The sequence below is a fragment of the Xenopus laevis genome, chromosome 6L (assembly GCF_017654675.1).
Source record: "Xenopus laevis strain J_2021 chromosome 6L, Xenopus_laevis_v10.1, whole genome shotgun sequence".
Lineage (NCBI taxonomy): Eukaryota > Metazoa > Chordata > Amphibia > Anura > Pipidae > Xenopus > Xenopus laevis.
The window spans coordinates 9083331-9105452 of NC_054381.1; the positions used below are offsets into that span (position 1 = coordinate 9083331).

Consider the following 22122-nt stretch of genomic DNA (forward strand, 5'->3'; position numbering starts at 1 on the left):
ACCATTTGCTCCAAACTAAATTGTGAATTTGCTTAATTGTCTTATGTAGGGGTACACCTAGGTTACCCTAATTCAGGGATCGGATCGATATCACACCACGGCCCCCAGACCTTGTCAAATTTGGTGGGTGAACCTCTAATTTCATATGTAAGTTTGAAAAGTGGGACAGCATTGTTGACCAACTTCTTCCATACTCTGAGGGAGGGTGGAGAACTACCCATCCAGTGCATTGCCACTGTTTTCTTTGCATAGAATAATAGGATACGTAGCCTGGCATGTTTGGAAGGAATTATAGCCTCTACAATCCCCAGGAGACAGATAGCTGGTGTTATTACCCTTGGGAAATCTAAATTATCTGCCAGGTAAGTTACAACTTGGGACCAGAAGGTAAAAATTTGTGGACATTCCCATATCAGATGGAAAAAGTCAGCTGCTGGTTCCCGACATCTTGGGCAAAAGTCATCAGGGGTTCGCCCCATTTGTCTAAGTCGGGTGGGAGTTACATAAAGATGGTGTATTGTCTTATATTGTATTAGCCTATCTTTAAGTGATATGAGACAGGAATATGCACTGCCTGTCGCCTCATCCCAGTCGTCTTGTTCAAGGTCTGGAATCTTACCAGACCACCATTCCTGTGCTGCTCGGAAGGGTTTGGGGCCTGTCAGAAGCAGGTTTTGGTACAGTCGGGATACCATCTTGGAGGAATTGGAGTCGTGGAGAATTTCTTCTATGCCGAGGGAAGTGAGTTGGGGATTAAGAGTGTCAAATTGAGAGCGGAAGGCATATCTAAGTTGCAAATATTTAAAAAATGGAACATGACCTGATTGACATTTTTGCTGGAGTGTGAGATAAGTGGGAAAGGTCAAATTATCCAAAAGATCCCCCAAGCATTTGATGGCCTGATTAGGCCAAAAGATAAAGTCTTGCAAGTCCCGCAAATGCGGCAGGAACGAATTCCCCCACAAGGGGAGATATCTGGATAAAATGGGTGGGGAGTACCTTAGGAGTTTAAGGGCCAACATCCAGGTTTTATGTGGTGTAGTAAGGGTTGTAGGTAGTGGTGCTGAATCTTTTAGGGAGCGATATGGGAAGTTGCGCAGTCCCTCCCAAGAGGATATCAAAAGCGCTTGGAGTTGCGAGTTAGGGTTATAGGCGTCTGGATTAAAGCACCAGTGGAGGTAGTATATCTGCGAAGCTAGGTAATATAGATAGAAGTTCGGGAAGGCCAGTCCTCCCTCCTCCCGTGGAGCACATAATTTGGCCCAGGCTATTCTAGGTGTTTTATTGTTCCATAGGAAGGGGATTAGAAGTTGATTCAATTTTTTGAAAAACATTTTCGGAATGTGGACCGGGGCATGATGGAATACATATAATAACTTGGGGAGAATAACCATTTTGACAATGTTAACCCTTCCCCAAAGGGTTAATGGTAATTTAGTCCAGTGGATTAGGGTTTGTGATAATTTGGTAAGTATTGGGTCCAGGTTTAATGTTAAATATTTAGTGATATCCGCATGGATAGTGACCCCTAAATATGTGAACTGATTGGCCCACTTCAAGGGAATTCCAGATGGTAGATGTTGAGGTTGTTTAGGGTCTATCGGGAATAGAACAGATTTCTCCCAGTTGATCCGCAAGCCTGAAAAAAGGCCAAATTGGTTGACTACATGAAGCAGCTCGGAGAGGGAATTGTTAGGATCAGCCAAATATACTAAGATATCATCAGCATACAGAGAAATCTTTTCTTGTAGGGTGGATAGGGTTAAACCTTTGATTTGGGGGGATTGTCTAATTATGATCGCCAATGGCTCAATTGCTAAGGCAAATAGCACTGGAGAGAGGGGGCACCCTTGCCTTGTTCCTCTAGTTAGTGGGAAGGAGGGAGATATAAAGCCGTTGACTCTGACTTGGGCTATGGGACTCTTATAGAGAAGTTTAATCCAAGTTAAGCATTTTGGGCCCAGCCCGAAACGGGTTAAGACCTCCCATAGATAATCCCATTCTACTGAGTCGAAGGCTTTTGCAGAGTCTAGTGAGGCCACAACTCTGGTTCCTGTCTCTATGTGTGGGATTTGAAGATTGGTAAAAAGTCTTCGGAGATTGATATTGGTTGAGCGCCCGGGCATAAAGCCAGATTGGTCGGGTGTATAAGATCAGGGACCACTTGTTGGAGTCGGGAGGCAAGAATTTTGGCCAGGATTTTGGTATCTGTGTTAAGGAGAGATATAGGGCGGGGGAATGTTTTTAAAGGAGAATTCAACCCATAGTTTAAAAAAACCCTCCCCCCTACCCTGGGTAGACCCCCCTCCCTCCTCCCCCCCAGCCTACCTGCCACCCGGGCAAATGCCCCTAATTTTTTACTTGCCCCTCTGTGCAGATTCTGGCCTCTGCGTTCACGGCAGCCATCTTCTTCTTCTCCGGTAATCTTCATGTATTGACGGCATTTTCAGCGCATGCGCAGTGGTTCGGGACCAAAAATTTACTCCAACTGCGCATGTGCCGAAACTTCCGAAAAAGACAGAAGAAAGAAGATGGCTGCCGTGAACTCCGAGGGCAGAATTTGCATGGAGGGGTGAGTAAAAATAAAAAGGGGCATTTGTCCGGGGGGCAGGTAGGCTGGGGGGAGAGGAGAGTCTACCCAGGGTAGGGAGGAGGATTTTTTATTACGGGTTGAATTTTCCTTTAAGATGATTTCTTGGACAGACATAATATCAAAGGCTATTGTGATACTAAACTCTATAGTTAGTATAGATATGGGTATATAGAATTTAATTAAAAGTAGGGAGGGGTGTGTGTATGGGGCTGGGTTTTCATTTGGAGGGGTTGAACTTGATGGACTTTGTCTTTTTTCAACCCAATTTAACTATGCACTGGCTCGTTGACTCAGTTGGCTCGTTGGGTCTCTGTAGGCCCACAGTATGATCCAGTTGTTAGCCTGTATGGGGGGTCAAATCTAGCAACCTCCCCAAACAAGCAGCTAGCAGGACCTGATAGGGAACTGAAGCATGTCTTTGCTTGTGTGTCTGCAGGGCTGTGATTGGCTGTCCCCCTCCTACTGTGCTTCTGGCAGGGACCGTTAGGACACGCCCACCCCTCATTTGAAACAGGGACCAGTGAACATCTATAGGGGGATCTAATAAAGGGGCTATTTTTAAAGATAATATTAATTTTTAGCACCATGTAAAAGCAACACCATTTATTATTTATAATTGTCTACAAAATTAGGGTTTTTTCATTTATTCTATAGGTCTCCTTTAACTCTGTAACACATCCCTGTCTTAAAGTGGACCCGTCACCCAGACACAAAAAGCTATATAATAAAAGTCCTTTTTAAATTAAACATGAAATCCAATTTCTATTTTTTATTAAAGCATTCATAGCTGTAGTACGCTCATTTAAAAATCCCAGCTGTCAATCAAATATTATCTGCCCCTCCTCTCTGCCTTAGACATAGGGGCGGGGCAGGGAATTACTTTCACTTTCCATTCAGCACTTCCTACATGTCACTGCTCTCCTCACATTCCCCAGTTCTCTTTACAATTTAATTGTGTAGCCAGGGCATGGGGATGGACATCAGGTCCCCCATTCTGGTGCACAAACAAGATTCTGAGATGATGCAAGACTTGTCTTAATAACAGTGTCCACAAAATGGCTCCTGCCTGCTTGTTATAATTATGAATTCCCAGACTGAAGGAAACAAGATTCAAATAATTTATATGGTGTAATTAAAGTTTATTTTTCTTGACTAATGTGATAAAATAAGATTTTGAATATTTTTTTTTGGGTGACGGGTCCCCTTTAAATATTATTGAGGGTATGTAATAGTACAGCACCATAAAAGATTCCAATGCCTTCCCCTATCATACAGAGACTCACCTTCCCTCACTGACTTGCTTACAAGCAGCCCACAGTCAATGACTCGAACATCAGCGTAGGGTCGGCTGGCAGCGTCGCTCTTCAAGCTTTCAATCCGTTCAATCACTTCAAAGCCTGAAATCACCAGTCCGAACACAACATGGACACTGCAAAAATATTAAAGGCAGGTAAGAAAAAAAAACAACAAAACCATAACAACGAAAAAAACAGCAGCCCTGCCTACTTTATGGAAGATTCCAGGTATTAAAAATGTAACAGAGAGTTTAGATAAATGAGCTGAAGGCTAAAGGTGGCCATAGACGCAAAGATCCGCTTGTTTGGTGACATCGCCAAACGAGCCGATCTTTACCCCGATATGCCACTAACGGGCATGGCTATATCGGGGGTAATCTGAACGTTCGGCTATGGCCGAACGATCGGATTACGATGAGAGCGCAATGGGCTCAGACGGGACAGTCGGGAGAAAATCAAACCTTTCCGATCGACCAAACGACTGATCTCCGCCGGGTGAAAAATGTCGGGACTCTCTACACACATTCCGAAAATACATTGAAAGTACTTACCCATCCAGATGTGGGGCTGCTTTTGTGGTTCTGTTTCATGTGACAGGTCATAGAAAGGAAAACAAATATAAAATAAGGTATAAATATATGGACAATGAAATAAATGAAGCATTCGTTATCGACTATATGTATGAATCATAATTATACGACAATACGTTTTTTATTGGCCTTGATTTTAATTGAATACACCTTGAAAAGTATGTCTAGCCCCATGTCTTCAAAATGAAATATAAAAAAATCTGTTTTCTCTTTAGAAAAACAGATTTCAGTGCAGAAGTCTGCTGGAGCAGCACTATTAACTGACGTGTTTTTTTTACCCATGACAGGATCCCTTTAAGGCCTAGCACCGACCCCAATTTCAACAACACAAGAGTACAAAGAGAGTTCCAGTTTGACACAATATTATAATTATAGATATGAAACCTGACAGTAGCCAAGTATCTACTTGTGTCCATAAGGGATGCTATTTTATACAGAAATAAATCTGAAGTTTACGTCTGTCACAGTCAATATGGCAGCACCTCTTTATCTGTGTACGCAGTTAATTATTGTAATGAAAAATATGGAGGCTAAAAGCCCATAACATGGTTAAAGATCAATAAAAACATTGGGGTAACAGTGACCCTGCTATTGTTCCAGGGGTACCCAGGGCACAAATAAACACTCACCCCAAATCTCCCCCTAACTGACCTTCAGACTGGACCCCTTAGCCCATAACAAGGTTACAGATATATAGAAACATTGGGGTAACAGTCACCCTGCTATAGTTCCAGGGGTACCCAGGGCACAAATAATCACTCACCCCAAATCTCCCCCTAACTGACCTTCAGACTGGGCCCCCTTAGCTCATAACAAGGTTACAGACATATAGAAACATTGGGGTGTCACCCTGCTATAGTTCCAGGGGTACCCAGGGCACAAATAATCACTCACCCCAAATCTCCCCCTAACTGACCTTCAGACTGGGCCCCCTTAGCTCATAACAAGGTTACAGATATATAGAAACATTGGGGTAACAGTCACCCTGCTATAGTTCCAGGGGTACCCAGGGCACAAATAAGCACTCACCCCAAATCTCCCCCTAACTGGCCTTCAGACTGGGCCCCCTTAGCTCATAACAAGGTTACAGATATATAGAAACATTGGGGTAACAGTCACCCTGCTATAGTTCCAGGGGTACCCAGGGCACAAATAAGCACTCACCCCAAATCTCCCCCTAACTGACCTTCAGACTGGGCCCCCTTAGCACATAACAAGGTTACAGATATATAGAAACATTGGGGTAACAGTCACCCTGTTATAGATTCAAGAGAATCGTGGGCAGGGCAGATTCCTAAACAACTTACATAAAGAACTGGGATCCGTTTGTGTTTTTCCCCCGGTTAGCCATGGACAACAGGAACGCTCGGTCGTGTTTCAGAATAAAGTTTTCGTCTGTTATCGAGAGAAGGAAATAAAACAAAACGAAAGATGACAGAGAAATCATTTATTGAATTCAAAGAAATATCTTTATTAAAAAAAAAGAAAGAAAGAAAGAAAGAAAAGAAAAATACAATAAAATATCAATTGTTATTTGTGAAAATCCAGGAGAGGTCACGCAGAGGTGCCAAACATCTAACAGAAAGAAATGAAGAACTTGTACTGGAGGGTGAATATATATGAAGACCCATATGGGTCAGGCTGTTAGAGTCCCTCCAGTAAGAAACACAGAGAACAGAGTCTTTGGGGCCCATTCACCAAGCTCGAGTGAAGGATTTGAAGTAAAAAAACTTTGAATTTCGAAGTGTCTTTTGGGCTACTTCGATCTTCGACTACGACTTCTACTTCGAATCGAAGGATTCGAACTAAAAATCGTTTGACTATTCGACCATTCGATCGTCGAAGTACTGTCTCTTTGAGAAAAAACTTCGACCTCCTAGTTCGCCACCTAAAAGCTACCAAACCCAATTTGGTCGAAGGATAATCCTTCGATCGTTGGATTAAAATCAATGGAATCGTTCGATTCGAAGGATTTAATCGTTCGATCAAACTTTTTGCGCAAAATCCTTCGACTTCGATATTCGAAGTCGAAGGATTTTCATTCCCCAGTCGAATATCGAGGGTTAATTAACCCTCGATATTCGACCCTTGATGAATTTGCCCCTTTATGTCCCACACTATCCCCCATATCCAATAAAAAACACTATGTTTGCACAAGAGCAGTAACCAATAAGATGTTTGCTTTTAACGGGGTTGTTCACATTTGATTTTTGGTTATTGCACCCTCATACCCCCCCCTTTTTACTTTTGGTGGTCCCCCTCACTTGTTGTGCCTTGGTTTGTGCAATCTGTCTCCTTTAAAAGCCATAGATGCTAGCGGCATGGGAGGATCTAGCCGTGAAAAAACCAACGTCCCATTAGACACTTCTCTATGTACACACACACTTATTGTGTCTTTCATTTATTTCTCTTCTACACCCTTTCATTCTATGCTTACTTTCATATATACTCCCAAATACACATACACTTTCCCTTACCACTACCATACACACCTTCACATTTCACTTACACATGTATACACACTATTGTGCAACTGCACATATCACTCTACTTTGTTTTTAATTACAACACCTGACTTATACTTTTCTAAAATGGGCGTTGGTTAAGGCAGTCTCTCCCTCTTAAAGGAGAAGGAAACCCCCAGGGCGCTAAACCCCTCCCCCCCTCCCCTGTGCTGCCCCCCCTCCCTCCTCCCCCCTGGCCTACCTGTCCCCCTGGGCAAATGCCCCTAACTTTTTACTCACCCCTCTGCGCAGGTCCTGTCCACGGAGTACGCAGTCGCCATCTTCTCCCACGCGCGTCTTCTTCCTGCTCTGATCGGTGTTTTCTGGCGCATGCGCAGTAGGAACAGGTACCGGTACGGCTCTACTGCGCATGCGCCGAATGTCACGAAGTTTTCCGATTTCACTTCGTGACATTCGGCGCATGCGCAGTAGAGCCGTACCGGTACCTGTTCCTACTGCGCATGCGCCAGAAAACGCCGATCAGAGCAGGAAGAAGACGCGCGTGGGAGAAGATGGCGACTGCGTACTCCGTGGACAGGACCTGCGCAGAGGGGTGAGTAAAAAGTTAGGGGCATTTGCCCAGGGGGACAGGTAGGCCAGGGGGGAGGAGGGAGGGGGGGCAGCACAGGGGAGGGGGGGAGGGGTTTAGCGCCCTGGGGGTTTCCTTCTCCTTTAAAAGCCGCTTAGCAGTTGGCGGGGGAGGATTTAGCACAGAGTTTGAAACCAAAGCACAGGAGATGTTTACATGAAGAATTGTTACTACAGAGAGGTAATGTACCTTTTTTACTATGACTAAAGATAAATAAGTTAGGGACCACCATGTGGGGTTTTACCTTGACGTGGTATGGTGGCTTATCAATATTATGATCATAACTTTGTAACAAAAAAACCCTGTTTCAAAATTACATGCACTGGCATATTTACTTGAATTACTTAGACAGGGCTTTATACTTTTTGAAATTGGCCTTAGGTGTGCATCCACAATCTCCCCTAGTCTTGTTCACATTTGAGTTAGCTTTAAGTATGATGTAGAGAGGGATATTTACATGTAGAGAGGGATATTTATTTACAATTGTTTTTTTAATTTTTATTATTTGTGGGGTTTGAGTTATTTAGCTTTTTATTCAGCAGCTCTCCGGTTTGCAATGTCAGCTATCTGGTTGCTAGGGTCCCAATTCCCCTAGCAACCATGAATTGATTTGAATAAGAGACTGGAATATGAATAGGAGAGGCCTGAATAGAAAGAGGAGTCATAAAAAGTAGCCATAACAATAACATTTGTAGCCTTAAAGGGGTGGTTCACCTTTATGTTAACTTTTAGTATGTTATAAAATTTTAAGCAACTTTTCAATTGGTTTTCATTATTTATTTTTAATTATTTAACTTATTCTTCCGACTCTTTCCAGCTTTCAAACGGGGGTCACTGACCCCATCTAAAAACAAAGCTCTGTAAAGCTACAACTGTATTGTTATTGCTGCTTTTTTATTCAATAACTAAAAACAAAACACAAATAAAACATGAAAACCAATTGCAAATTGTCTCAGAATATTACTCTCTACATCATACTTACAGTTCACCTTTAGATTAACTGTTAGTATGATGTAGAGAGCGATTTTCTGAGACCATGTGCTTTTGGTTTGCATTTTTAATTATTTGTGGTTTTCGAGTTCGTTTTTTTATTCAGCAGCTCTCCAGTTTGCAAGTTCAGCCATCTGGTTGCTAGGGTCCAAAGTCCCCTAGCAACCATACATTGATTTGAATAAGAGACTGGAATATAAATAGGAGGGGCCTGAATATAAAGATGAGCAATAACAATACATTTGTAGCCTTACAGAGAATGTGCTTTTAGATGGGGTCAGTGAAAGCTGGAAAGAGTCAGAAGAATAAGGCAAATATTTAAAAAACGATAACAAAGGAAAAATGAAGGCCAGTCGAAAAGTTGTTTAGAATTAGCCATTCTATAAAACATAATGAAAATGAACCACCCTTTTAAACAGATGACCAGTAAATTCTACTTGCTGATTGGTTGCTATGGGTTACTGCTCCAGGGGCAAACGTAGTGCCTTTTAATACAGAACCCCCTATGAGTTGTATCCATCTGGTGTATAATGGAACACCCAGTTCAGTATAGAACAGTATAGGCAACAAAGCAATAATCTTGGTGCTCAAGTGATGTATCCAAAATGTAGCTTGCCTGATTGGCCAGTAATGTCTGATGGAGGCCATAATAAGTAAATGTATTCATAGCTAAACCTTAAATGTACCAGGCTCAGACTACAAGCTGGGGTCAGACTTGCCAGACCGAATTGCTTTGGTTTGAAATAAAAATGATAGGCTACTCTATGTGCTCTATATGTTACAGCTAGAATGGAAAGAGGTCTATAAAGCACCAATGACTCTGGCCACTTACCTATTATAGTACACTGTTAAAAAAAAAAAAAAAACAGACAAGAATCCTTAAGTGGCAAAAAAAAAAACCTTTTACCATTTGGACACAGTAGTTAATGTAGAAGCACAGACGTTTTTGTTTCCCTTACTAAAATCTTTAAAGGGGAACTATTGCGAAAATGAAAATTGAATATAAGCTTCCTAGTGAAATAAGAAGTTTTCTAAATAGAAATATGGCATACGTTATCTGGCAACCCTTTATCTAGAAAGCTCCGAATTACAGAATGGTCGGCTCCCACAGATTCCATTTTATCCAAATAATCAGAATTTTTTTTTTTCATTATTTCCTTATCTCTGTAATAATAAAACAGTAGCTTGTACTTGATCCCAACTAAGATATAATTAATCCTTATTGGAAGCAAAACCAGCCTATTGGGTTTATTTAATGTTTACATGATTTTCTAGTATTAAGGTATGAAGATCCAAATTATGGAAAGATCTGTTATCCAGAAAACCCCAGGACCCGAGCATTCTGGATAACAGGTCCCATACCTGTACAATTTTTGAAATAATCAAGTTTATCTTCACTATTCCTCTCTCAGCATCTGTTTCTCTTCATTCTGTCTTCATGCAGCAGTTGGGTGTCAGATAATCACTGACAGTTAGATCCAATATATCTTATAGGGGGGCTCCTTTTGCCTAGAAGATTTATTAGAGCTCACTCTATTAAACTCACCAGACATCATGTCTCTCTACATGCAGGATTTGTGCAAAAGGCAGTTATTTTGTTAGATTGTTTGTACTGGAATCCGTTATTTGAGTGAGCTCTAATTCATCTGCTAGGAAAGGAGCCCCCCTATAAGATATATTGGATCTAACTGTCAATGAATATCTGACACCCAACTGCTGCATGAAGAGAGAATGAAGAGAAACAGATGCTGAGAGTGAAGATAAACGTGATCATTTAAGAAACAATACAGAATATTTAATTAATTGTATTTAGAAAGTTTCCTATTTCAGTATGCTGAAGCTTAGATTTTCTTTTTTGCGATAGTTCCCCTTTAAAGCAAAAGTAACACTACAAATGTGTAAATAAGAAATGAATTCCTCCCCTCTCCAATAATACTGGCATCCTGGACAAAGTGAATTATCTTTAATATTTAATACATAAATAATGCAATAAATTCTCACTTTCATTTTGTTTTAAAAAGACCTCACTTACGTGCGCTAGGGTTGCCACCTTTCTTCGGGTTAAACTCCGGACTGGGGGCGGGATTATGATATGGGGCGGGGCTTGATGTCACGGGGTGGATGGGTCACAGGGGGCGGGGCTATGGCTGATCTTCCCGTCAATCACAGGGAATCCTGCCCGGTTTTCCTAGTTTGTAAAACCCTAACATGCGCACTCTGATGTATTACTAGCCGGCTTCGTTTTCCAACCGGAAGTTACTTGTTCTGCTTTACAGATGATTATCTTATTCCCTAAATACTACATACTAGGATGCACCGAATCCACTATTTTGGAATCGGGGGAACCCCCGAATCCTTCATGAAGGATTCGCCCGAATACTGAACCGAATCCTAATTTGCATATGCAAATTAGAGGTGGGAAGGGAAAAACATTTTTTACTTTCTTGTTTTGTGACAAAAAGTCAAGTGATTTCCCTCCCCGCCCCTAATTTGCATATGCAAATTAGGATTCGGTTCAGACAAACAGAAGGATTCGGCTGAATCCGAATCCTGCTGAAAAAGGCCAAATCCTGGCCGAATCCCGAACCGAATCTTGGATACTGCAAACAGTAAAGGAGTATGAACGTACTGACTTTGCCCAGAGTTTTCTTTGGTCCTTGACAGATTTATGGCTGACTTGTCTGCTGCCTTCATTGTTCGCACCTCTTAGAGAAATAAATGATGTATTAGAGCTCACTCAAATAACTGATTCCAGTACAAACAAAATCTAACAAAATAACTGCCTTTTGCACAAATTCTGCATGTAGAGAGACACGATAATGATGGTGATTTTAAAGGATAAGTAAACCTTTAAAACAAGTGAATGTAAAATTGATGAGTGTTATTCTAAGAACTTTCGCAATTTACATTCATTATTTATTTTAATTCCAAGATATTAAGGGATACATGTACTGTTAATATGGATAAAGTTAAACATCGCCACTTGCTGGTCATTTTCCCACTAGTCTGACCACCAAGTAGTCAAGGAAGTTATCAGGAGAAAGAAAGAGGCTGCTCTGATGTTCTTCTGCTTAGGAAACCAATTAGAAACCTTTCTCAAATCTTTCCTAAGCAGAAGAACATCAGAGCAGCCTCTTTCTTTCTCCTGACAACTTCCTTGACTACTTGGTGGTCAGACTGGTGGGAAGCTGACCAGTAGGTGGCGCTGTTGTAACAAAATTTTACAGTACATGTATCCCTTAATATCTTGGAATTAAAAGAAAATAAATAATGAATGTACATTGCAAAAGTGCTAAGAATAGCCCCCTCGTCAGTTTTACATTCACTTATTTTATAGGTTTACTTATCCTTTAATAGAGTGAGCTCTAATACATCTTTAAGGCAAAAGGAGCCCCCCTATAAGATATATTGGATCTAACTGTCAATGAATATCTGACACCCAACTGCTGCATGAAGAGAGAATGAAGAGAAACAGATGCTGAGAGAGGAATAGTAAAGATAAACTTGATTATTTCAGAAACAATGCAGAATATTTAATTTATTGTATTTACAAAGTTATTTTAATTTGCTGAACCTTATATTAAGTTTTCATTTTTGCAATAGTTCCTCTATAAATATTAAAGATAATTAACTTTGTCCATTATGCCAGTATTATTGGAGGGGGAGGAATTATATTTTACTTGTACATTTTTAGTGTTACTTGTCCTTTAAAAAAAAATACATGCCCAATTGGAGTTCCATAGCCCTTAATGCATGCCCAAATGTGCAGAAGGCCAAAAATATTCATACTTAGAAACCGAATGCCAGAAAAATTCTACAGAGAATGGGCTAAAACAAGGCACTTCATCTTCACAAACCTGATTGTAGACAAATCTAAAGCTGGCCATAGACGCAAAGATCCGATCGTACGAATCGTGGATTCGTACGATTTTCGCACCATGTGTGGAGAGTCCCGACATTTTTCGTCCGGCGGAGATCGGTCGTTTGGTCGATCGGACAGGTTAGAAAATTTCTGTTGGCTGCCGATAATATCTCTGCGTGTATTGCCGATCGTACGATTTTCAGAGGGAGACTGTCACTAGTGTTGTCAGACATAAGTATCGTACGATTGCTGTCAGGGGCAGAACATTGGATGATCTGTTCTTATTTGATCGGAATGGTAAGGACTTTGATCTGAATGGTTAGTGGAGGGTCGGGAGATGGGAAAGTCCGATCGTACGTTGATTCGTACGATCGGATCTTTGCGTCTATGGCCAGCTTAAATCTGTAAAATTGAAACTACTTTTGCTTATAGCAAACAGTGTTTTTTATAATGCCTGCCCAAACAGCATTGGCTGTAATATGCATGTCTAGATGTGCGCAGGGTAAAAATTTAATACTGACGAAGAATCGAGAATTAGTATTATAATCTACTGGCTAAACTGAATGTGGTTTAAGAAGTGATAAGGTGTTCCTTATGCAGAACTGCCCTAAAAGCACTGGTTGTATGTAGGGATGCACTGAATCCAGGATTCGGTAGGATTCAGGCAAATCCAAGTGCCTAGCCAAACCAAAAAAAAAAAAATCACTCGACTTTTTGTTACACAAACAAGGAAGTCAAAATGTTTTTAACCACAAGCTGCATGCATAGTTCTTTTTCCCTTGTTTCCTTAATATAAATATGCAAATTAGGGTTCGGCCAAATCCCTTGGGAAAGATTCTCAAGGGATTCGGCCGGAGCCCTTTCTCAAGGGGTTCGGCCGCAGCCCTGTCTCAAGGGGTTCGGCCGCAGCCCTTTCTCAAGGGGTTCGGCCGCAGCCCTGTCTCAAGGGATTCGGCCGGAGCCCTGTCTCAAGGGATTCGGCCGGAGCCCTGTCTCAAGGGATTCGGCCGGAGCCCTGTCTCAAGGGATTCGGCCGCAGCCCTGTCTCAAGGGATTCGGCCGCAGCCCTGTCTCAAGGGATTCGGCCGGAGCCCTGTCTCAAGGGATTCGGCCGGAGCCCTGTCTCAAGGGATTCGGCCGGAGCCCTGTCTCAAGGGATTCGGCCGCAGCCCTGTCTCAAGGGATTCGGCCGGAGCCCTGTCTCAAGGGATTCGGCCGGAGCCCTGTCTCAAGGGATTCGGCCGGAGCCCTGTCTCAAGGGATTCGGCCGGAGCCCTGTCTCAAGGGATTCGGCCGGAGCCCTGTCTCAAGGGATTCGGCCGGAGCCCTTTCACAAGAGTTTCGGCCGGAGCCTTTCACAAAGGATAGTTTACAGGGAAAAAGCATTTCAATAGAATCAAGACTCTGTATTGTATTCTACAATCCAAAGTCAATTGGTGCCAGAACTGAGCTTGCTTTTGATCACTGCAAGTTTAGATTCCCAAAAAAGCATTGTGCACAGAGTAAAATCATTTTTTATTATAATCAGGAATAGAAACTCTTGAATTTGTGTTGGAAGTGTGGTTGCTATAGCACAACGAGTTCATCACACCCTGAGGGGAACTGGATCTGAAAATGTCTAAAAATGCTTTAGGGGCATAAACACAATCAAATGAAAACCTGCTATAAAAGCAAATCTAAATGAGTTTGTAGAAACTTTGATAGCAGGTTTTCATTTGATTGCGTTTATGCCGGCAAAGCACTTAGACCCGGACAGTACACAGTCAGGATAATGGCATTTTTATTGTTTGGAAGAGTTTGTGTTGGCACATGAGCATTTTCTTTGTGCAGTGGTAGGTGGAGGTACTGTCAGTTCTAGCTCAAGGGAATGTACAACGCTTCCTAGAATAAAAACAAGCCTGATGTAAGAAGAGCTCTGAGAAGTACAAAAATATAGATAAGACTTAAAGGAACAGGAACACCAAAAATGAAATTGTTTTAAAGTAATAAAAATAGAATGCAGTGTTACCCTGCACTGGTAAAACTGGTGTGTTTGCTTCAGAAACTCTACTATTGTTTATATAAACAAGCTGCTGTGTAGCCATAGGGGCAGCCATTCAAGCACAGGATACACAGTAGATAACAGATAAGTACTACTATAGTTTATATAAACAAGCTGCTGTGTAGCCATGGGGGCAGCCATTCAAGCACAGGATACACAGTAAATAACAGATAAGTACTACTATAGTTTATATAAAAAAGCTGCTGTGTAGCAATGGCGGAGATTGAGAAAAGGCTATATGGCACAGGGTAACAGATAACACCATTATGTTCTGTAGAACTTATCTGCTATCTACTGTGTAACCTGAGCCTTTTCTCCTTTGAATGGCTGCCCCCATGGCTACACAGCAGCTTGTTTATATAAACTATAGTAGTACTTATCTGTTATCTACTGTGTATCCTGTGCTTGAATGGCTGCCCCCATGGCTACACAGCAGCTTGTTTATATAAACTATAGTAGTACTTATCTGTTATCTACTGTGTATCCTGTGCTTGAATGGCTGCCCCCATGGCTACACAGCAGCTTGTTTATATAAACTATAGTAGTACTTATCTGTTATCTACTGTGTATCCTGTGCTTGAATGGCTGCCCCCATGGCTACACAGCAGCTTGTTTATATAAACTATAGTAGTGCTTATCTGTTATCTACTGTGTATCCTGTGCTTGAATGGCTGCCCCCATGGCTACACAGCAGCTTGTTTATATCAACTATAGTTGTACTTATTTGTTATCTACTGTGTATCCTGTGCTTGAATGGCTGCCCCCATGGCTACACAGCAGCTTGTTTATATAAACTATAGTAGTACTTATCTGTTATCTACTGTGTATCCTGTGCTTGAATGGCTGCCCCCATGGCTACACAGCAGCTTGTTTATATAAACTATAGTAGTACTTATTTGTTATCTACTGTGTATCCTGTGCTTGAATGGCTGCCCCATGGCTACACAGCAGCTTGTTTATATAAACTATAGTAGTACTTATTTGTTATCTACTGTGTATCCTGTGCTTGAATGGCTGCCCCCATGGCTACACAGCAGCTTGTTTATGTAAACTATAGTAGAGTTTCTGAAGCAAACACATCAGTTTTACCAGTGCAGGGCAACACTGCATTCTATTTTTATTACTTTAAAACAATTTCATTTTTTTAAGTTACTGTTCCTTTCAGAATTTTTGTATCCTTCCCAGGCCGCACAGAAAAAATCTCGCAACAGCCCGACTGACAGAATCCATTTACTGGGGAGGGTGCAGAGGGTGGGGGAAGGGGGGGAGAGTGAATTCATTGCGTTACCGAGCTTTATGTCTCTTACCTTTTCATTTTGCAAAAGACCACATTCTCTATAAATAAAAGAATATGTTGACAGTTTTAGGCAGGAAGATAGGAGTTTTCATGAAAAAAGTTGCCTAACCTCCATGCTGAGAAAGACACGGTTTAACCAAATACAGTCAGATCTCACTTTCTAAAAAGCGTTAAAGAGGCTAGAAAAAAAAAACAAACCCCTCTAAGGAGGATTTCATGCATATAGGCAGTACATGCAACGTGAGGCTCATGCAAGACATCGCTCTATATCTGCATAGGTATTTACAACGGCTACAATACATCACGTTGAAGGGGAAGTAAAGAGAGAAACGTAGATGGAAACTTACCTTTGAAATAGCCGCCATATATGGACTCCCCACCTTTCCCATTTCCTGAAATATAAAACCACTGTCAGATATCGCCCATCGTTAGACAAGCGTTCCATGATATAATACTAGAATACAGTGCAATGGGCGCATAAAGGGGTGGTTCACCTTTAAGTTAACTTTTAATATTGGCAATTGTAGGCAACTTTTCAATTGGTCTTCATTATTTATTTTTTTATAGTTTTTGAATTATTTGCCTTCTTCTTCTTCTGACTCTTTCCAGCTTTCAAATGGGGGTCACTGACCCCCTATAAAAAAACAAATGCTCTGTAAGGCTACACATTTATTGTTATTGCTGCTTTCTATTACTCATCTTTCTATTCAGACCTCTCCTATTCATATTCCAGTCTCTTATTCAAATCAATGTATGGTTGCTAGGTTAATTTGGACCCTAGCAACCAGACTACTAAAATTGCAAACTCAAAAACTACAAATAATAAAAAATGAAAACCAATTTCAAATTGTCTCCAGCACACTAAGGGGGTTATTTACTAAACTCTGAATGCAAAAATCACGGAAATTTATTTTTATAAAATCAGACTGTTAAAAAAACAAACAAATTTTTCGGAATCTATTAACCTTTTAAATGCCACAGATCGTAGAATCTACATTCTGTGGCAAAGGTACTTGAAATGCCACAGAACGTAGATTCTACGTTCTGCAGCATTTCCCTCCCTGCGCACCGCATCTATTCCGTGCAGAACTCCCTAGGCAACGAGCAAAGAAGGTCATACTTACCAATCCGGTAAGCGATCGGTTTTGGGCAGCCAATAGGAGCAGTGGAGACGCAAGGAGCACAGTGATGACGTCTCCACTGTTCCCCCCATAAATTACACCCGGAAAACGCCGCCCCTTCCACTCCTGCTGCGCATCTGCTACAGTTGGAGCCCCCCTGCTGCCATTCTGCTGGTTTCCTGCCGAGTTGGTCGCTTTATTTGCCTGGATTCGACTGAGTGAGCTCAACTACAACTCTCTACACCCTTTGTTTCTGTTTATTTCTGTTTATAACTGTCTAAAAAATTTTTTTTCTTCTCTCTTTGGCCTTAGTACACTTTTGCACTCAAACACACTTACAGGCAACTTTGCCAAGCACACACTCACACTCACACTTACTCTTACTTTTTTTCTCTATACTTTTTTTCTTTTCTTTTTTTCTTTGCTTTCTTTAGTAGTTTTTCTTTATTTGTTCTTCAAACTTTATTTCTGATCTTGTATTACAATTATTTGATAGCTTTTTACTGTTTTTTGCCATTTTATCATTGGTTTGTGTTTTTTATTGCTCTTATTGGTTTATTTCCCCTTTGCATTGTTCTTTACTGCTGGTTTAGTTCCCCTTTGCATTGTTCTTTACTGCTGGTTTCCCTTTGCCGTAATACTGGTGGATCTATAGTTCTGACCACAGTTTCACTCCAATAACAGTAATTTTGCTGCATCTTGTTGATTATATTCAGTTTTTCCCTTGCATTTTTTACTACTTGCTTAGCTCCCCAAAAAAGGTTTCCTTTGCAGGGACACTAGTGCATCTAGGACCCTTGACCACTGATTTCAGTGCAATCGTTGTTGTTTTATTGCTTTGGGTAGTGTTATTGCATTTTAGTGATTGTATTCAAGAGTTTTCTTTGCACTGTTCTTTATTGCTTGTTTAGTGCCCCTAAAAAACTTTCCCTTTGCTGTGACTTAGTTTTAGTGGTCTTATTCTGCTTGATTCAGCTGATTGTCCCAGAAATTTGCTGGCTTGTTTTTTTTTTTTTTATTCTGGTTGTTTATATTAGCAGGGGTTAATTCTTGGTCATCTTGCTGGCTTGGTTTTTTTTTATTCTGGTTGTTTATATTAGCAGGGGTTAATTCTTGGTCATCTTGCTGGCTTAGGTTTTTTTTTTGTTCTGGTTGTTTATATTGGGAGGGGTTAACTTTTGGTCATCTTGCTAGCTTGTGTTTTTTTTATTCTGGTTGTTTATATTAGCAGGGGTTAATTCTTGGTCATCCTGCTAGGTTTTTTTTTTGTTCTGGTTGTTTATATTGGGAGGGGTTAACTTTTGGTCATCTTGCTAGCTTGTGTTTTTTTTTTTCTGGTTGTTTGTATTAGCAGCACTTCATTTTAACGACAACGCAGCGGCTGTTCCCCCTAATGAGCCCGGTCACGACAGGCTTTACAAATTGAGGCCCCTCATAGATAGCCTGTCTCAGCGCTTCGCAGAGGTCTACACCCCCTCCCAAAATTTATGTGTTGACGAGTCCCTTTTGCTCTTCAAAGGGCGCCTAAGATTTCGCCAATACATCCCTAGTAAGCGTTCTCGCTATGGGATGAAATTTTACAACCTCTGCGAAAGCAGCACGGGCTATACTAGTTTTTTCATGTTCTATGAAGGAAAGGACACTAATTTGGACCCCCCCGGTTGTCCCCTTGATTTGACTGCCAGTGGTAAAATTGTCTGGGAGCTCATAACTCCACTGTTGGGCCGAGGTTACCACTTATACGTGGATAACTTTTACACGAGCATTCTCTTATTTAGAACCCTTTATTGTTTGGACACCCTTGCCTGTGGCACCGTTAGGCAAAACCACAAAGGACTGCCTAAGGAACTGGTGGACAAGAAATTGAAACGTGGAGAAGTAAATGCTCTAAGAAGCGATGAGCTCCTGGCCCTAAAATTTGCAGACACAAAAAATGTTTTTATGCTCACTACTATCCACAATGAGAGTGTAGTTGTCCAACACAGACGTGGCAGGCCCGCAAAATCAAAGCCACTCTGTTGTAAAGAATATAGTAAGCATATGGGTGGCGTCGATAAAACAGACCAAATTCAAACTTACTATGACGCCACCAGAAAAACCAGGGCCTGGTACAAAAAAGCAGCAATTTACATGATTCAAATGGCCCTCTATAATTCTTATGTCGTTTACAAGGCGGCAGAACCAGGCCCCAAATTGTCTTATTACAATTTTCTGCTGCAACTGCTCCCTGCCCTTTTGTTTGGAGATGTACAGGAGGTTCCAGATGTGCCTGGCAATGTCAATGTTGCCCGAATGGTGGGTAAGCATTTCATTGCCCAAATTCCACCAACACCTAATAAAAGATATGCCCAGAGAGCTTGTAAGGTTTGTCGTTCCAGGGGTGTTAGAAAAGATGTGCGGTATTTTTGTCCCAAGTGTCCTAGCAAGCCTGCTTTGTGTTTCCAACCCTGTTTTGAGGTGTACCACACTGTGGTGCACTTCGAGAGGACTTGAATTCTGCATTGTGTTGGTAGGTTAGGGCTCTCTGGGTTTGTTGGTGGTAAACGGATTTAGTAAATCTGTATAGTAAGCTTGGCATTCTCTGTTTAGGTGGTTAGGTGTGCTGGCACAGTGATGCACTTTTTTTTTGTGTTTTGTGCAGTGGTTTTTCAGATTCAAGCCCCCCATTGAGATCTAACATTTCACGCTCTAGGTTTTTGTGCACACACTAGCAGTAACTGGTTAGGTGTGCTGTCAAAGTGAAGCTTTTTTGTGTTTTTTGTGCAGTGGTTTTTTAGATTCAAGCCCCCAATTGAGATCATTTTGGCAGGTCCCTTCTTCACTTATAAATAGGTTATAGATATTGGTAATGAAAAAAAAAGTTTGACAAGATAAAAGTTGGCAGTTTTTTTTCTGTATAGTAATGATCTTTGATTTATGGTGTAGGATTTGGCACAGGGTGTGCAATTTTTATGTGCTGTGTAGCAGTAAAAACAGTTGTGTATATATGTTTGTTATTAGTCTATGCATTCAGCTTTTGTGTTGAGCTACGCTGCTTTAGGTCAGTTGTAGTGTTATGGATAGCATTTGTATTGCGCTGGTGCCATAGCGAACTCAGGTGCTGGTTGGTCGAGAGGGCGCACGATAGAACTTGTGGTGCGTGATGAATACGTGGGATGATGTGCATCTCTAATGCTGATGCCACAAGTCTTTTTTTTTACTGGCACCTCAAAAGCTCATCTATCAGCGCAGTTATCTATAGTTTTGTCTGTATTTCTGGGCAACATTTGCATTTGTTTTTGTAGATTTAGGCATCTCTGGATTTGTGGGTAGTATGTCTTCAGTTTTCTTGAATAGCAAAGGTTTTTGAGCACAGGGTGACCGAAACACTATGGTCTATCGTTTAGATTTGTTCTTAGTGTATGCATTCAGCATATTTTTCCTGATAAATTGTGGTTGGAATAATCCATTTTTTTTGTACTTATAGCACAAAGTGAATATATATGCAGTGTTTAGGTTAGACTAAGTTGCAGTGCTCTCTGAATACTAAGGGCTGGGACACACTGGGCGATTTGGGGAGATTTAGTCGCCTGGCGTTTTCCGAAGTCGCCCGAAGTTTCCTCGTGAGGCAACTTCGGGCGACTTCGGAAAATGAATCGCCGCGTGTGATTAGCGCAGGCGATTTTTCATTTTAGCCAGGCGCAGAGTGAGGGGAGGCATTCGGGGAGAAAAGTCGCGGCGATTAGTCGCCAGGCGACTAAATCTCCCCAAATCGCCCAGTGTGTCCCAGCCCTAATAGCACTTTGCCATGCCTGTTACCAGTGGGGCACCAGCTTTCTACAAACTTCTGCTGCTGGGCATAATTTTATCTCCGCTGCTAATGCCCCAATCCTTATTGTTGCCACCTAAATTCCTAAACTTCTTAGGACACTTGCATAATTTATGGGCCAAATTTACTATGGATTTTGTTGGTAAATATATCTGCAAATGTGGTACAGATTTTGTCATTGCTGAAATAGTGTAGGAAGAAGCAAACAAATTGGTATTGTAACACCACAGGACAGATGAAACTCAAAGACGCTCCACTGAATCCAAAATGGTGAGTGAAATATGTTTTGGGGTTAACATGGGGTAGTAGCAACCATATACAGATCCACAGAGTAGCCCCAAAATTCTCTAGGAGAATTCTTGGGGATAAATCTAACTTTGTACATTGTATTTTCCTTTATTTCAGACCAAAGCACAGAGTTTTACAATGGAATGCAACCACAATTCTCCACGTAGTAAAGCAAGAATGGCATCTCTGAATAGTTGAAGGTGTTTATTTTCAAGAAATCTATAGTTTTTGGGGGTTATTTCATTGGTAAGGGACAGTTTAGGATGAAATATGGATACTTGCACATAAATTCACAGAACCAATATTAGACATTGTGCCTGTTTTCGGGTGTTTGGTGGCTGCGTATCTATGTCTATTTATACATATGGGGTATCGTTTTATTCAGGGGAACGTGCAGATTGTTATTGAGCAGGTTTTTGTCAGTTGCCATGGAAACTTAGAGAAAAATATAACTTTTTATATGTTTTTTCCTTTATTTCAGACCAAATTGCTGACTTCTATGAATGACTGCAGCCACAATTCTCTGTGTAGAAAAGCGAGAATGGCATCTTTGAATAGCTGAAGAAGTGTACTTTTCGGATATATATGGTTTATGGGGGTTATTTTACAGGTAAGGGGCAGTTTATGATGAAAAAACTTGAGAACTGTATATAAATTCGCAGCCCCAATATTACACATTGTGCCTGTTTTGGGGTGTTTGGGGGCTGTGTCTCTATGTGTATCCATACATATGGGGTATTGTTCTATTCAGGGGAACTTGCAGATTGTTGTTGAGCAGGTTTTTGTTAGTTGCCATGGAAACTTTTGGAGAAATCTAACTTTGGAACTCTTTTTTCCTTTATTTCAGACCAAATCGCTGACTTCTAAGAATGACTGCGGCCACAATTCTCCGTGTAGAAAAGCAAGAATGGCATCTTTGAATAGCTGAAGAAGTGTACTTTTCGGACATATAAGGTTTGTGGGGGTTATTTCACAGTTTGGGGGGTGTTTAGACTGAAAAACTGCAAGTAGTACACATAGAGCGCAGCCCCCAGATTTTCAACTGCAATTGCCCTTATGCGTTGCTCCTGTTTTGGGGTGTTTGGTGGCTGCGTCTCTATGTGTATCCATACATATGGGGTATTGTTCTATTCAGGGGAACTTA

General features: G+C 41.3%; 1 protein-coding gene across 4 annotated transcripts in view; it reads right to left on the reverse strand.

The window, feature by feature from the left end:
• nktr.L (natural killer cell triggering receptor L homeolog) overlaps positions 1-22122 on the reverse strand; it is a 44933-nt gene that overhangs the window by 14704 nt on the left and 8107 nt on the right. For 2 of the 4 annotated variants that reach the window (XM_041565752.1, XM_018267072.2), the window contains exons 4-7: positions 16109-16153; positions 5786-5873; positions 4440-4469; positions 3877-4022 (exon numbers count right to left, since the gene is read on the reverse strand). In XM_041565752.1, the coding sequence (XP_041421686.1) occupies positions 3877-4022; positions 4440-4469; positions 5786-5873; positions 16109-16153 (309 nt within the window). Of the gene's footprint in view, positions 1-3876; positions 4023-4439; positions 4470-5785; positions 5874-9393; positions 9407-15771; positions 15801-16108; positions 16154-22122 lie in introns of those variants that run through there. The other 2 variants (XM_041565753.1, XM_041565754.1) reach the window with 2 other exon arrangements.